Here is a 17,266-nt window from a genome sequence, read left to right on the forward strand (position 1 = left end):
TATTATATCATAAGTAAAGAAACCAGTTTTTTTTAAACTAGTGAACGATTTGTGTTAAAATTTTTTCTTAAATATACAGAAAATAAATAAATAAAAAATTTTTATTTTCTTCTTTCTTTATTCTTTCATTAACTTTAAGTGGAATTTAAGGGGATCTGTTACCGTTTTGATTCATAAACTGATCACTTACAAGAAAATAGTGCTAAACCAGCATAAGACAGTCTCTAGGAAACCACTCTGATTCCTTCACCTATGAAATTATTATTAAAGATTCAAACTTTAAAACCAAATTATTGAAACTATTGGCTGGTATGAATTAGTTATTTGTAATACTGAAAGGTTTTTAGGGTTTCCGGAAGTCACAAGTAACAAATTATGTCTTATTTTGTGGATTTGAAAAATAAGAACATAAATTTTTAAATCTATTAAATAAATAAATAACAACTGTGAAGTAATAAATCGAAGAATAAAGCTCTTGCTGTTAACATTAAGTCTTAAACCATGAAGAGAAAAAAAAATAGCTGTGATATTTTTGTACCTTTCTGTATTAAAAATTTCAATAATTTTTTAGGAGACTACAGTTTCTTTTCATTTAATCTAAGGCTGTTAAAATACTTAATTATGCCCCTAAATATATGCAATATTTTATTTTAAGTTGTTCGTGTGATTGAGTTGATGCCCATATCTGAATTGTGTTTGTTTATGACGCGAGAAAATTAATTGCGATTTTTATCATGCAAAAGAAATTAAACAACGAGTTTGCTTGGAACTTTGTGTTTCCAGTGGAACCATATCTATCGAATCATTGAAAACATGTCAGAAGTGTTTTGGACGGTCTTGAAGTCATGGAAAACTTGTCTCAGGCGAGTCTTCCATTTACCTCTGCTAAAGACGATAACATCGAAAAAGTTAAAGAAACAATGCTTGAAAGTCGTCATGTTGGGCAACAGAGCAATATTAAAGGATATCACAATCTACTATGGATCGACTCGACACATTTCGGTTAATGTTTCGGGTATGAATACCTGAATCTTTTACAAAATTCGTCGTGTTGGCATCACAGTAATAATAGAGCATATCAACATATCTATAATAGATCGACTCGACACAATTCGTTTAATGTTTTGGCTTTGCATACCTAAATCTTATAAGAACCCGAAGTATACTGGAGTTCACTAAAGAGATGGGTCAAGCATATATTCATCAAACCCATTACACTACATTTTCGAATATGTCTTCGAAACTATGCAACAATTTGGCAATAGTGAGCTGAAAACGAAAAGACCAATATTCGTTGCATTCACTACGGGCGTTGAAGGCAATCCTAGCTGAGGCTTATAACAAGTATATGAAAAACTGGATTAATTGTTGGCTCAAAGCCCGGTTTCCTTTTGCCATTTTGAAGGCGATGATAAGGATTTGAATAAAATATATGAAAATTTAGTTTTTTGTCAATCCGGATCAAATTTGATCATATAATATTGTTATATTTCTCATGTGAAAGGTTGGTTTCAGCCATTTTTCTGAAACCTTGTATTAGTTAAAATAATTTATAAAAACAAATTTCATACGTGAAAATCCTGAAACTGAACTGCAAATCAACCCAAGAAAAAATGCAGAAAACGGAAAATGAAAGCGAATCTGTGACTTATGATGGAAGAGGTCAGGTAGATAGACGAGGATTAGACCGCGGTGAGGTATGATGTACATAAGCATATCTCGCTGCAATAAAACAAAATCACAATAAAAGGTTTGAAGATTTTTCAATACATCAGAGCACGCATTATAGAAATATGATGCGGACGAAGGGTTGTAGTTGAAATTAACACAAGCGCATGTACAAAGCAGTGCTGGAATTCACATGTAAAAACCGTATGCTTTCGAAAGGGTATACATATGTATATATACAAATGCACAAGCGCAGAATCAATTTCACTAAGCTGGGATTATGAGCTGAATTGCATTTAAGTCAGCGACAAGCGACAACGGCACACAACACACAGCAATAGCAGCAATATACAGACACAGCGAAGTCAGCTGTAATAGCCAATGTTGCAATAATAAAATTACATTTTTGTTATCACCGTTGTTTTCAGCCGTTTATATGCAATCGATACTTTTGGCTTTTGTTTCATCATATTTGCCACTCGTTCGCTCTCTTATGGCTGTTGCTGTTTTACTGTAGTGACTCTGCGCGCACACTCAAGCGCATACGCGAAATTCAATTAAAAATTGTACAGCACTGCGCGCAAAGGCAATAACAACAAGCTGTATTCCAAAGATTAGGTGTGTCTAGTGCAGCTCCTTTGATGCAAATCAAATGGGCGTCCGCGCGGCCGTGGAATTAGGTGGCAAGCGAGCTGCCGCGCGGATTGCTATCAATGCGCAGTGGAGTTGCGGGCCGGTAGAGCACCTAATATTTCAGCGAACTTTATGCCACTTGCATGACGCTGCACTGAAACCAGTGACGTGTGGCAGGAAGGCGCGCGGAAATTTTGTGGAGTTGCTGTGTTTTGCAAGCGCTGAATAAAAATTGAAGAAATAGTGAGTTTTTGGTAATTTGTTGTTTAAAAATTTATGTTAAGTCAAAGTTTTCGGTTTTGAAATTATTTTTCGAAATTCAAATATTTTAATTCATATTAAGTTTACATCTCGGTTTGCATAATTTGTACCGCTTCTATGAAAAATATTTTAAAACTTCCAAAAAATATATATTTTTAAAATATTCTAATCAAATTATGAACCTAAAATCAGAAGAGCAGCATAAAATTTATAAAAAGTTAGGTTATGTAACAAATTTTTAATGAATCAGCTGCATTTTGCATGTTATGTTTATATATCATAAAATGCGAAAATATTGAAAATTAAAAGAAAAATGTAATTCTTTATTTTTTTTCTCAATAAGATTGAGTAAAAAAAATTCTTTAATTTTCCTATCAAATTTTCTGAACCCTCCTTAAAACACAACTCTGCCTTTTTGGCATGCCGTTTCGGTTATTATGACACTCAGTGGCCTAATAGGATTAGCATCGTTTAAGTTGACAGGTGAAAAGTTGCAAATGACACTGATGAGGCAGTCAAGCAAAAGAACAAATACAAAGCAATGTTGCAAACAGGCTGTATGTATGTTTATCTGTGTGCATGGAGATTTAGATGCAGTTGCATAAGGCTGGAAAGGAATTACATTGGAAAAAGAATTGCAAAAAATGAATTTAAAAATTTAAGGCTTACGAAATAGCAACAACTTTTAACTAATAATGGTATATTTAAATAGATATAACACTGAAGATAAAATATGTATGTGTGTAAAGTGTGGATAAAAAGTAAGAAAAAATTTTAAGATTTATTACAATTACATTTCTTATAGCATAAAAAGGTATGGAAAGTCTTTATCTTGATTTTGATATGTCAGTTTGTATGGTAGCTATATGTTATAATGTTCCGTTCTCAACAACATACAAGGAAAATATACTGCTGTCTTGCAAAATAATCTGTGATAAATTTCGGGAAGATTATTTGACAAATAAAAAAGTTTTCCATATAAAAGCTTTATTTTGATTAGTCAGTTTGTATGGCAGCTATATGCTAGACTGGTCCGATTTGAACAATTTGCACGGAGATTGTGCCGTTGTCTTGGAAAATGCACCAAACAAAATTTCATGAAGATAACAGGTAAAATAAAAAAGTTTTCCATATAAGCACTTGATTTTGATTAGTCGGGTTGTATGGCAGCTACATACAATAATAGTCAGATATCGGTAATTTAGACAAATAAGTAGCATCTTGGGGAGACTAGCACATGTGAAAAATTTCAGATCGATATCTCGAAAATATTTTCTGTTCAGGGTATTAAATTGATTTGATATCGATAACCTCTCTTATATAGTATAATATTTCAATATTTTATGCAGCAGATTTATGCAAAAAGAAATTATTATTAATTATTAAACACTTACATTTTAATTAAAATCTTGTTTACACAATTTTTAATCCTCTTTTTTATTTTTCATAACTTTACTCAGTTTAAAAATAAATTTTCTTTGAAAAATTTTTCTTTTGCAAAAAATTTTTGTCCATAAATCGCAAGACTCAGCAAATCACTAATTACAATCCCCATTTCATGACTAGCATATGTATATCATTTATATGAATTTACATAAACAATTAATAATTAATAATTTACTTAAAATGCATTGAAACTTTGTGGCAGCCGCGTTGAGGGGGTGGCCGGTGGGCATGTTGCATAGCGATCATTAACATACAAATGAAATTAACAATAAAGCAATCAATTCTCTACTTAACTGCATCATACGTTATGAGCAACAATAACAACAAAAAATCTAAAGAGTGCAATAACAATAACAATAAAAATTGACAACAACTGTAAGTGCATACATATGAGAATGCAATTGCCACAAATTGTAATTGTAGGCAAATTATTGCAATGACAATTGGCCAGCTGTTACACAAATACACACAAACGTATGTGCTATAGTGGCATGTTGTGGCGCTGGGGGTGCATGGAGGGTTGAAGGTAAATTTATTGCCAATTGTTATATATTTATAAACACGCGCACACACACATGCACACATATACAAGTATAAACGTGCACAAAGTGTCAATTGGGCGCGTGTTCGCATTTACTGTATGTATATAAACACACACATACAAATTTTAATAGAAATCTATATATGTGTGTGTCTGTGTGCACTTGTAATATGTGTGCCCCAAAGGCTTTGCGAACTGCTTTGATTACTGCTGAGGCCAAGGTGTGGCCGCTTTGTAGTCCGGTGAAAATCAGTTCAAGCATATGACAACATTTATAGCGCTATTGTTGTTGTAGTTGTTGGTGTTTATTTTGTTGCCTCTTGTTGCTGATGGTTGATAGCATTGTCATTGTCGGGTGGTCGATTGGTTGGTTGGTGCTGATGTTGGTAGTGTTGGTGTATTAATTTTGTTGCTGTTGTTGTTGTTACGGTGCCGCAGGTGTTAATGGGTACACGATCTAATCGCTAATTCACGCACTTCAATTCTACACAAATAAAGCTATTAAAGTATATATGTATACGTGTATGTATATGTAGATTCATACATATTTAGTAAATCTTATGTCTTTATAATACCCTGTAGGAAAATTTTAAATAAAAATTTTTGAAAAAAAAATTAAAAAAAAACAACAGTAGCCGAGCTCTCAGAAAGTCATAGATTTTTCGGTAATATTGCTACATTAAGATACCCTACAGGAAAATTTTAAATAAATATTTTTTTAAAATAAAAAAGTTGAAGGAAAATAGCAGTAACCGAGCTCTCTGAAAGTAATACATATTTAGGTAATTTGGAGACATTAAGATACCTTGTAGGAAAATTTTAAAGAAATATTCTTTTATTTCTAAATAATTTTCGGTTTTAGCATTACATTTCTGAATATATATCTTTAATCCTATTTTTCTGTCTTGACTAACTATTCATCTAAAGATATGTGTGAGAAGCTTTGAACTTGAAGTAGACCCTCATGAATTGATATGGCAACAATTTTGCTTTAGGAAAGAGAAATTGTAAATAAATACTAAATGTTAGCTCTTTGAGTTAGTGAAACCCAAACAGATAATTGAATATCGAAAAAAAATATATATTTATTTCAAATTTTTCCTAGAGGGCAGTGAAAGAGCTATCGTAGAGCTATCGAACTGTAGCCTACACACCTATGCACGTGCAGGCAATCAACGATATACATATTTATAGTGCAAATTTATATTCACGTTTATTAAAATATGTGTATGTGTAGCCATAAAAATTTTAAAATGTTGCAAATTTCAGATTTGTTTGATTAATATTTGCCTTAATTCATTTTGCTGCTGCTTTGTGATCGGCTGAGTACATTAAATACTTGTGTTATTTCTATACTTCAATATATGTATGTATACGAGATGGGGCTATATATACATATCTTAAAATATTTTTTTTTCTGTTGTTTAATTTAAAATATTTTTTTTCCTATTTTAAAAAATATTTTTTTCTATATTTTCAAATTTTTTTTGCACTTTCAAAATATTGTTTTCTCCATAGGCTGCCATTGACACCGTGAACAACATCTAACGCCAAGTGAATATAATTGTACGCGATGATAAATTGCCATTTCTCATTTTGCTGCTGTTTTTCTGGTGCTATTAATAAAGTAGTTGTTGCTGTTGTTGCGGTTGCTAAAACGCCTTTGGCTGGTAGTTTGTCGTACAGTGATAGAAAATGATATGTGTGGTATTCTTATGTTAATCACAAGCACACGCCCTTGCGGTGTCAACTTGTAACAACAACAACAAACAATATTACAAAAACAACAGCAAGAAAGACAAAGCGCTACATAACCAGAGTTCATTTTTCACATTTTTCAAGTGGTCTCACAGCACCTAATGGCCATAAGTAACATACATATTTGGCACAAGTGCGAGTGTGCCATGGCATATGGGCTGACCGATGACTCGTATTATACTCGCATGCATATGCCCACTTCTGCACATTATTTACTTTTTCCCTTGTATTTGTTTTTGGATAGTCATTGGTATATCATTTCGTTATTAATTGCGAGTCTGGTGACACTGTTTCACTCTCTTTCATATTTCTTTTATTTCTAAGCCGCACTTTTTTGTGTCTTTTTCTATTTAATATCCGATTCCGCATTCGCGCTGTGCTCTAGGCTAGCTGCACAGCCGCATTTTGTTGTATTCAATCAATCTAGCTTGATCTTTTCATTGTGTAATCAATCCGAAATGGCAATTACGCCATGCTTTTGTTTTAACTTTCCAAGTTCGACAACTTCTGACGGTTCTTTATGAATGAAATAAGCGGAAATGCTTAGAAATTTGTGCAGACTATTTGACATCGTGAAAAAAAGGTAAAGAATGGAGATAGAAAACGGCGGCAAATTTCTGGGCGTAAACTTGTATGAATAATTTCATTGAAGGCATTTATTATACTTCATAATAATTCTGAAAAAATGCTGAAAATGAAGTATAATTGGCTTGAAATATCTTGGAGGAGCAACAAAGCTTCTAAAGTTGTATTAGTTCTTCTTTCTCAATTCTATCAGTTACTCAACTTTTATTAATCGAGTATTTAATTTAAATGTAGTAATTATATAAATATTTTTCTAAAAACGAGCCTTCTTTTATATTTCGAATGTAAAGATATTTGGGAATAAGTATTCTTCAAAAATTTTAAGGCGAACCTGCTCCCAAAACTTTAAACTAACTTTTAGCGAAGAAATGCTTTCAGTGTCGGTGAAAAAAAGTTCTTAGAAACAGTTATTTAACTAGAAATATCTATTCAACCTTCTTAGAAATATTTCCCAGGTAACGACCGAGGCTATAAACCTTTAATACAAATTTCGATTTTTTTAGCCCCTCTGAAATGTTAATTTATTAAAAAAAAATTTAGAATCCTTGTTTCGCAAAAATGAAAGTTATGACTAGCGCTTGGATCATTAACTGTACGCTTTTATTATAATAATAATTTTTGTTTTTTTTTTTGTTTTTGGATTTTAGATAATTTTAAGTACAAAAACCTTACTCAACGCCCGCAACTTTTTTCGGAGATCTTTATAGAGATCAGCAACGGGATCGAAGATATACCGATCGAGAGCTTAATTTGAAAGTACAGATTGTGCAAGAACTGAGTTCCAAGAAGATCCGAAGCTTTCGAGCCAAATTTCGTTCAGCGATGATATGATGGGTATGTAAATAAGTAAAATTGCCGCATTTGGGACGAAAAGCAACCTGAAGAGACTCAAGAGCTGCCATTTCACTCAGATAAAAAAACGGTTTGGTGTGGTTTGTGGGGCGATGGAATCATCTGTCCATATTTCTTCAAAAATGATGTCGCTGTTATCGCGCCATAATAACCGACTGTGTCATGCCTAGAATTAAAGCTCGTGCTCTCGGCGACATTTGAGTTCAACAAGACGGCACCACATCCCACACATCTGATCAATGAATGGGTTTGTTAAGAGAACACTTCGGTGAGCAGATAAATTCACTTTTGGGCCAGTAGATGGACCACTAAGATCGTGTGATATCACACCGTTAGGCTTGTTCCTGTGGGGATGTGTAGAGTCTAAAGTCTATCCAGACAATATCGCTTCGATTCAGGCCTTGAAGCAAAACATCACGCGTGTCATTCGCCAGTTACTTAGTCGAAATGTTCGAACGAGTCATCGAAAATTGGACTCAACGGATGGATTATCTGAGACGTACCCGAGGCCAACATTTGAAAGAGATAATCTTCAAAAAATAAATGCCAAAAAATGTTCTTTGGAATGATAATTAACATTCAATGAAAATGAAATTTATGTGTTTTTTCTCTAAAAAAGTAGGAAGCCTTGAAATGAATCAGTCTTTAAAATTAAAAGTAACAGCCCCATTTAGTTAGTTAGCATCGATCTATGTAGAAAATATCGACGTGGATTAAATTTAGGAGTTATTTGGAAATTCAAAACTTATTAACCAGAAGAGCTCTCTAAAAGTCGATTTGGTTCATTTATTTGTAGATCTGACTCCATCTTTAAATCTAAGTTACATATTATCGTTGCAAAAAATGCAAGAAAATTATTTTATTGCTTCTTTATATGCACTTCAAGGAGCAAAAACATTAAGTATGCTTCTTTTTAATTAAAAATTTTATTATACATTTTTACCGCGACCATTGACCAATAGTAACGAGCTTAGTGTCACCCACACAGCGCCGCCAAGGACACACAAATTAAGAGCAATTAGATTTAAAAAACTCAAATCTTGTTAAGAAAAAATTAAAAACAAATAAAAATGCAATTAAAAATCCGGCACAGTTTCGTACACAAAATGATTGAATATCTGTCCAATTTAATCGCACGCATGCAGCGGCCAGCACATTAAGGCGAACGCAATGCGCATGCGCTGGAGGCGAACACACACACGCGCGCGCATAGACAACGACCGAAAATTGCATGTTTTCGCACATATAAATTTTTTCCACACTTCACGCTAATAAATCTGCAAAATAATTTGCATAAGCGAATATCAAATATATATGAACATATATAACTGCAAATTAAGCACATATTAAAATTAAGCGAAAAGCAAAAAATAAAAATCAAAATATATGATTAAAAAAATAAAAAAATAATAATAAATGTCGACTAGCGTGCGTAGTAACTCATGCAGTTAACTGTTTCGCAGCGGCCAAGCGACAAGCGCTAGCGCGTATCAGCGAGCGCCGAGCGCTAAGTGCTCCGCTGCGCCGCTCAAGGCAAAAGTTCAGCGAACGCGCAGGTGAGCGACTGCCACAGCAATGAGCGCAGCGCTGATTTTTCAGATCGACGACGGATTAGCGCACTTTTAATGCTTCTTCTTCTTCCACTTCTACTTAATTTTCTACTTCGATGCTTCAATACACACACGCGCAAGTGTGTTTGCGCTCGTCTTGAATACCTACCTCCAGTGCAACTCCGCTGTCGCGTCGGCTGGCTCATCCTTCGCATCGGTCAGTTTGTAGTACTCGTAGACGTACGATGTGCCCCCATTGGGCGTGTGCAACTGATGCACTTGATGTGCTGTGCCCAAGGCGCCCAAATCCACCGCAGTGCCGGCCGATTCTATGCTCAGCTGTTGCTGTTGTTGTTGCGCCTGCTGCTGCAAGTGCGTCTGGTGGTAGTGTGTGGCGGCATCGTTATGTGACTGCTGATCGTGTTGCTGTTGCTGCTGCTGATTGTGGTGGTGCTGCAGATGCTGGTGGGTGTGGTGCGGATGTGTGGCACTGTCGTTCGGCGAAAGGCTGAGTAGCGTTTGTGGCGTTGCGGCCGAGACGACGGCGGTCAAATGTGTCGGCTGTGGATCAAAGTAGCGTGTGGCGCTACTCAGCTGATAATCGCCGTTATGTTGTTGTATAATCACCTGTGTTGTGGGATCGTTGGGGCTGCTGCCACCACCATTACCACTACCGTTAGTTAGGCTGGACGTCAGCGATATGGGTATTGTGTCCTGTTGTTGTTGTTGTTGTAGCTGGGCATGCGTTTGCGATGTCGGCGGCAGTGGCGGTGGCGACGAGGCCAACGATTCGATGCTGGTGAGCACGGTGCGGCGTCTAATTGGAATTCATAGCGAAAGTGAATTTTTTGTTGTAATACACAGTGCAAGTCACGATTGTTTGCGCGTGAATAGGGGTATGGATATTTTTATTATATTAAGCGAAAATCGTTGAAATCAATTTGTTTGCGAATATGAAGTTTTGTCGTGAGAATGTAACGGTAAAAGTATTTTTTTGCAAATTTATTAGAAATCTTTGAAAAATTATTTAAATGTGAAAATTTTTTAAAATTATTTCAAAAGTTTTAAAGTAATATGAACATTTTAGAACATTATAATTTAAATTTTTAAAATTTCTTTGAAAAATATTTCAAAACTTTTTAAAATGATATGAACATTTTTGAAAATTATATAAAAATGTATTTGAAAACATTTAAAAATAATGTGAAAATTTTTTCATATTGTATAAACTGTGTTTCCAAATTTTTCAAATATGTGATGAAATTAAAAAAAAAAATAAATAAATTTAAAATATAACATTTTTGTTGGATTTGTTAGTATTTTTTATGAAAATCGTATTTATCTACTTCAAAAAGACGAATTACACTAGTTTACCGTTAATTTGCGACTGTGATTTTAAAGGCTGTTTCTTGTTAATTTTGGGTTGTTAAAACCGAAAATGAATTACTGTGAATAAAAATTGATTTTTTATTACGATATTTTTTTTAATTATGTTTTATTACAAAAAAAAATTATTTTTCAAGATATAATTATTATATATACTAGATAAAATATTTTTTGGTTTTTAAAAATGATCAACTGCGACCTCGAAAAAAATTATTATTTACCGTTAATAAAATTAATAGTTTTTTTAATTTGGCAAACATATTTCTTCAAAAAAAAATTTGAAAATTTTTAAAATTTACATATATTTAATTAAATTTAGATATAATATGTATATAAAAAAAAACTTTTTTTTAATCAATAAAATAACTTTTTTTAAATAAATAACTTTTTGCAAAAAATTAGGTCTGACCTACATATGTAATAAAATATATATTTGTTTCGTTTACTTATTCTTCGAAACCACTAATTATTATTTACTTCAAATTGCATTAATTTATTTTCTTTCTTATATTCAAAAAAAAAAAGAAATAAAACAAAATAAAAATATCCATACATTCCCTGACGCAAAAAGGTTGAGTTGATTTTTTAAAATATTTTTCTTTGATTTTATTAGTTAAAATTATTGTTTAATATCTTTTTCATCATCATCTGTGTATAGTTAAAAAAAATTTAATAATATTTCATAATTATGTTTTTATGTTTATATAAAAGTTTGAGTAATAATTAATAATATTTTTTTATGTTCAAATAATTGCTTATTTTCGTTTTTTATTTTGTTATTATTATTTTTGAGTTAAAACGCATTTTCGTTTATTCATACTTTTATTAATTTTTTTAAATTAATATAACAATTATTATTAGAATTGATAATTGCAGAAAAGCCTAGTTCTTAGTATTTTAAATATAGAAAAATTTAAATTTTCGGTCTATATCATTCAAATTCGTATTATGACATTTAGTTATTAGTTGTTTGATAAAAAAATTATATTTAAAATTTTTATGTCAGAAATTTTGGCGAAAAAACAATAAGTTCGTAATTTTTAATTATATACAACAGTATTTTTTTTATCTGACAATATGTTATCATTGGTGAATTTACTCCAAATTATTATAAAAAAATTACAAAAAGCAAAAAAAAATTAAAAAATTGTGTGCAACACCTGACAGGATATTTGAGCCAACAAAAACTTTATCTATACACAAAATAAGCACACCAAGTAAAGAGCAAAAAATTATAAAAATTATCAAAAGTAGCAACCTTACAAAAGCGCAGTGAACACAGTAACTTCTCATGCCTCAAAAGCGCCTCAACGTAGAATCAACACGCTCGCGAACGTAAACGCCTCGGTTCAACACTTCGGCGGAGCTGATAATTAGAAAAGGCGCCAATAAGCACACATACATAAGACCAATAACAATTGTGAGCTTCCACCTTTTCCGGTGCTCTACTTAACAAGGAAGGGGAAGTGCAACAACAGAACACAAGATTAAACAACAAAAATAGCAAAAACAAAAAAAAAAAACATTAAAACTTAACAAAAGCCAAGAATAAGAATATAAAGAAAATTTTGTAAAAAAAATTATGATTTCTACTTTTTCTGCTATTATCCAATGCGACAATAAAACAACAAGCGAATGTGTGAAATAAATAAAAAATTAAAAGGAATTTGAAAAAATTATGCAAATGTTGCCCAAGAGGGTAGCTCGAATGCACGAAAGGACGTGGCGAACAGGAGCGCCGCTGCGGTTGTCGTTGTTGAAACGGCTGGCCGACGAAAGGATATCGGGCAACAGTGTAATATGATAGCGCAAACGGGTGCTAAGGGACTTAAGGGCACACACACACATATGTATTCATATTTATTTCTTTGTATGCGTGAATTTATGGCAACCTTTGCGCTCGCTGGCATAAATCGCCTGCTGGCGCAACAGTCTTACAGCGAAATCCTTCGAGGCAAGGAAACTTGTTAAAGCCCGAGTGTGCTTGTGTGTGTGTGTGTGTGCGAAGGCATATCCTGCACCGCTATACGCAGTTTGTTCAATATTTTGGCTGCTGTTTAATCAACTGTGCGACATTTTTATATTAGCGCATTTCGCTTTGTAACGCAATTTAGCACCTTCCTGCACAATATTCAGCGCTTTTTTGGGTGTTTCCTCTTTTTTATTTCCTTCTGAGCAGGATGTCGAGCGCCTTTTTATTTATGAAAATTTGTACTTTCGTTAGTTTTGGCACTTTAAGCCACAGAAATGTACAACGATGTAAGCATTTGGTAGCGGAAGTTATAATTAACCTAATTTTGAGGTTATGTTTTGTGAGGAAATGTTTAAATAGTGACATAAAAAATATTTTGAATAAAAAAAAATCATGCGTATGTACGTATGTATAGCTAACCGATTATAAGTATGAAAACGAAGATTTTAAAGTAGAACTTCAGACATATCTCACACTTTCGAAGGGAAAAGCCAGCGCGAATGTAGGGCGTAGAATTTAAACATAATTTTGTCCACGGAGTTTCACGGGATTACGGGTTTTAAAAAATCGAACTTTTTATTATCCTATAAAATTACACAACACCTCTCTACATTTTCAAGTTGATAAGAGTATTAGTTTCGGAAATACAGCCTTGAGAACTTGTGCGCTCGTGGCTAGCTAGGCTAAGTGCGCAGTCTTTAAACGCGTTTTTCTCGAAACTGTGTTTTTGAAGTCGTTTGGCAAGATTTCTCGAGAACTACTCAACCGATCTTCATGCAATTTTACACAAGTCCTTGAGATACAATTCTTAAAGGTCTGGACGGAGGATGTTTTTTTCGATTACAACTATTTGAAAAACATCGTCGCGGAGTTTTCACTGAGATTTAAATTTTTTTGTAAAAATTTCTACCAAAAATCCAATTTTCAGTTTTTTTCCTTCGTGCAAGTTCTAAGTTAAGATTTTAACAGAAACACGTATTTTTTCACTTCAGATGATTCTGTAGGGAGTTATCCTGCCAACGCGGGCACATCTTCTTTCCGTGGGGTCACCGGAAATGGCGTCGCAATCCTCGAGCTTAAAATATTTTTTTTACAAAAGTTTCTGCATTTTTTTGATAATAGTTTATGTTTGCAACAATAAAAAATTCTAATAAAATATTTAATTTTTCATATGAGAAAAAAATTGTTGAAGAAAGGCTGTTTTTTACTTGAGGAAACCCATGCAATCCCTTAAAGTAACGCATCCTCGATCATTACCCTGTGTAATTACAATCGTGATAGAAAAGTGTTGGTCCTCGTATTCAAATTTTCTTTTGGCAGTAATTGAAAATTTTTCAGCAAAAAAATTATATTTTCGACATTTTATAACTTCAACAGGGTGTATTAAGTTGGCCACGAAGTTTTTAACACCCAAAAGGAAACCTTAGAGACTCTATAAAGTATATGTGAATATATAAATGATCAGCTTGACGAGCTAAGCGACTTCTATAGCACATAGACATAGCTGTCATACAAACTGAACGATCAAACTCGAGCCCTTTCAAAGAAATTTTTTTTATTTCAGAAGATATCTTCACGAAATTTTGCGAAGATAATTCTCTAAGACAGCGCTACAAACTTCGAAGACAATGTTCAGTTTGGATAAGTATACCATACATATATTATAGCCGCCATAGCAAGTTACCAATCAAAAAGGAGTTCTTGTTTCTTTTATACCCTTCAAAGTTTTAAGAAATGCACATGTCAAGGGTATTATAGCTTCGATGAAGCCGAAGTTACCTTTTTTGCTTGTTATAAATTAAAAAAGTATAAAAAAGTGTTTTAACTTGGAAAAAAATTCCATTCCAATGTTAAGCCTTGTCGATGACTAATTCAAAAAGAAATTTTAACAAATCAAAAACAAAAATAAAAATATCATTTTAAGTCATATTTTTGCATAATGAAATCATAGTTTATTAACATAGCTGCTAATTTTAGCTCAAAATAGTAAAAAAAGAAAGAAAACAGTAAAAAAAATTTTGTCTTCAAAGACGTTGCAGCTTGCAGAAGCAAAAGCAGCAGCAATCAAACAATGTCAATTTCTTCATTAGCGATTTGTTTAATTTGAAATTATTGTTGTAACTATGAAAGCGAAATCAGCAAAGTAACATTTGAACGATGCTTTGTAACACAAAAATTTTAAATATGCGTTTGTATGTGTATATGTGTATATTTATGCGATAGCTTGTAAAACACGTGTGTTGGTTCACAACTTCACAACAACAAATACAAGCAGAAAACAAAAAACGCACGCAACATAATTAACACCAAGCTTACAACAACACACAATAACAACAACATGCTGTTGTACGCATGTGTGTATTTATGTAAATAAGGCGGACGCAGGAGGCTGGGAATTCATTGGAAACCAAAAAAAAAAAAAAAAAAACAACAACAAACGTCAACAGTTAAACTAACTGATTACTAAAATGGTCAGCGAGAAGACACAACACACATTTTTGTTTTCGATTAAATTATGCAAAAGTCCGAGAAAAGGCCCAAAGATTTGGGCATAAAATTAAATGGCTATGACGACAATGTTGCCAACAACAAATGTTACCGAAAAGCCACAGCAGGGTTGAGCAGAAATAGAAACAAATAAGAGATAAATAATTTAAATAAAATTCAAAAGCATTTTTAATTTGTCAATTTATGTTGATTTTATGAAAATTATACGGTTAACGTAAATATCCGACGTATGTACGTGCGTCGGCAGCATGGCTTTGATATGTTTTGGGTGTACCCACGTTAATATGTATGAAAGCTGTTGTGTTTGGTATATTAGTTGCTGATGTTGCCAGGTTTAGACCTACGTAATGTATTTATATCTCAAATATTTATATGTGTTGTGTATTAGTTTTGAGTGTCAGCGAAATCTAAAATACACATAAAAGCCATAATTTAATTTGTGAAATATTTTTTCAACCTTATTTACAGTAACAAATAATGAGAGAAGGTCTCTCTCAAGTTACTCATAGAAAGAAATAGTGAAATCTACTCGAAATATGATACACTGAAGGAGGTATCGGTAAGGTGGCCGCAGAGTCTGTTAAAATTCACGTCAAGCACAGGCTTCCTATAAGATGACTACTCTTCTTGGACCTAGCAACTGAACTCCAGCTGATGTCGTGAAGGACTAATATTGAGCTATGCGTGTCTTATTGGCTTACCAGATTAATCTAACCTAACCTACTCGAAAAATAGTGCGCTTTTGACCTTTAAGCTAGTTCTCTTTATATATCCAAGAATAAATAAAAACAAGGAACTGGTATCGGTAGGGTAAAAATGTTGCTTAATATGAAAATAATGCAGTGTAAATTTGGTTTGGAAAATATAGACTAATATTGCAGAAAAATTGTTTTAGAAGAGAATAAAGAGCAAGTAATAGCTATAACAGTTGATGAATTCGTTGAAAAATTCTGCTAACTTCGAAAACTACATAACTTTTCTAAGTGAAAAGTGAAAGCTCAAGAAAGCACAAAAAAGCTCTTGAAAGCTCTTGAAATCTCATGAAAGCTTTCACTATTCGTGTGCAACCTACTCCCATATTTCCAAGAAAGTACACTTTTTATTTACTTTTCTCAAGAAAGCTCTTGAAAGCTTTCACTATTCTGATGCTTCCTACTTGAACATTTTCATGAAAGTACACTTCTTATTTACTTTTCTATTTTTTCGCCTTCTACAGTTTATAAAGTTAGAAAAAATAAGGATTTTGACAGAACCAGCTTATCAATTTTTTTATTAGAACGAATGAAGTGAAAGCTCAAAAGCTCATTACAAGAAGATGCTAACTAAGGAATAGACTATCTATTGGTAATACTTAAGAAAGAGGGAGGATTTTTTCTGAGTCCCCAGCGATAACGGTACGCAATGCAGTACCAATTGAGAAGGTAGTAAAGAAACATTATGAAGACCTAGTGGAGTGAGGCCGAGTTCACACAATCTTTTGAAGTTACATAGACTGGCGTAGAAGAAACGAGTGGTGCGTTTTTAAGGACTCGGTCGAAATCGCTTCAATCAAGAAGTTTTTTTGTTTTTGTTTGACGCCTAAAATAGTTTATTACATTTATATATTCCCGAATTTTACAACTTAAATATACATTTAACTCAGCTTGTATATAAATGTCCAGTCAGAACTAAGCCCCAAAAACCGAAATGAGGACAACAAAAAACACTTGTGCGCCACATGCCAGTCCTTCTTCCATTGCAACCACATATTTAATGGATTTCCTAGTTTGCTATGCACCCATTAAGATCATATCGGCGCAAGTGCTTTTATGTGCCACTTGACCTTCACGCGCTTCACTGCTAAGCTTAAGCTTAGCAAAACAAAGAAAAAAGTACGCTTCAATCCTTTTCGTTTAGACACAATAACCAAATGAAGATTCTGCCGACTTTTTTATGTTATTTTTCTCTTTTTGGTCGCTTACGTCATCGACGGCAGCCGAAAGCTTACTTCTGAAGATCTGAAGCATCGCTGCTGTGCTGAGTCAAGAAAAAACCTGTCACTGGCTGCGGAAAAAAGTGAAACCGTAAACGCGCAGCGGTCCAAGCCCCAAGCCGGTTCGCGCTGCT

The 17,266-nt window shown here is 33.3% G+C and overlaps 1 protein-coding gene across 5 annotated transcripts in view; it reads right to left on the reverse strand.

The window, feature by feature from the left end:
* The window catches only part of LOC126755255 (protein grainyhead), a 295,720-nt gene that overhangs the window by 89,508 nt on the left and 188,946 nt on the right, over positions 1-17,266 (reverse strand). Inside the window, exon 3 of one of the 5 annotated variants that reach the window (XM_050467681.1) lies at positions 9,464-10,111. The exons of the other annotated variants lie outside the window; for them this stretch is intronic. Within the exon in view, the coding sequence (XP_050323638.1) occupies positions 9,464-10,111 (648 nt within the window). The remainder of the gene's footprint in view (positions 1-9,463; positions 10,112-17,266) is intronic. 5 annotated transcript variants of the gene reach the window in all.

The sequence above is a fragment of the Bactrocera neohumeralis genome, chromosome 4 (genome assembly GCF_024586455.1).
Source record: "Bactrocera neohumeralis isolate Rockhampton chromosome 4, APGP_CSIRO_Bneo_wtdbg2-racon-allhic-juicebox.fasta_v2, whole genome shotgun sequence".
Lineage (NCBI taxonomy): Eukaryota > Metazoa > Arthropoda > Insecta > Diptera > Tephritidae > Bactrocera > Bactrocera neohumeralis.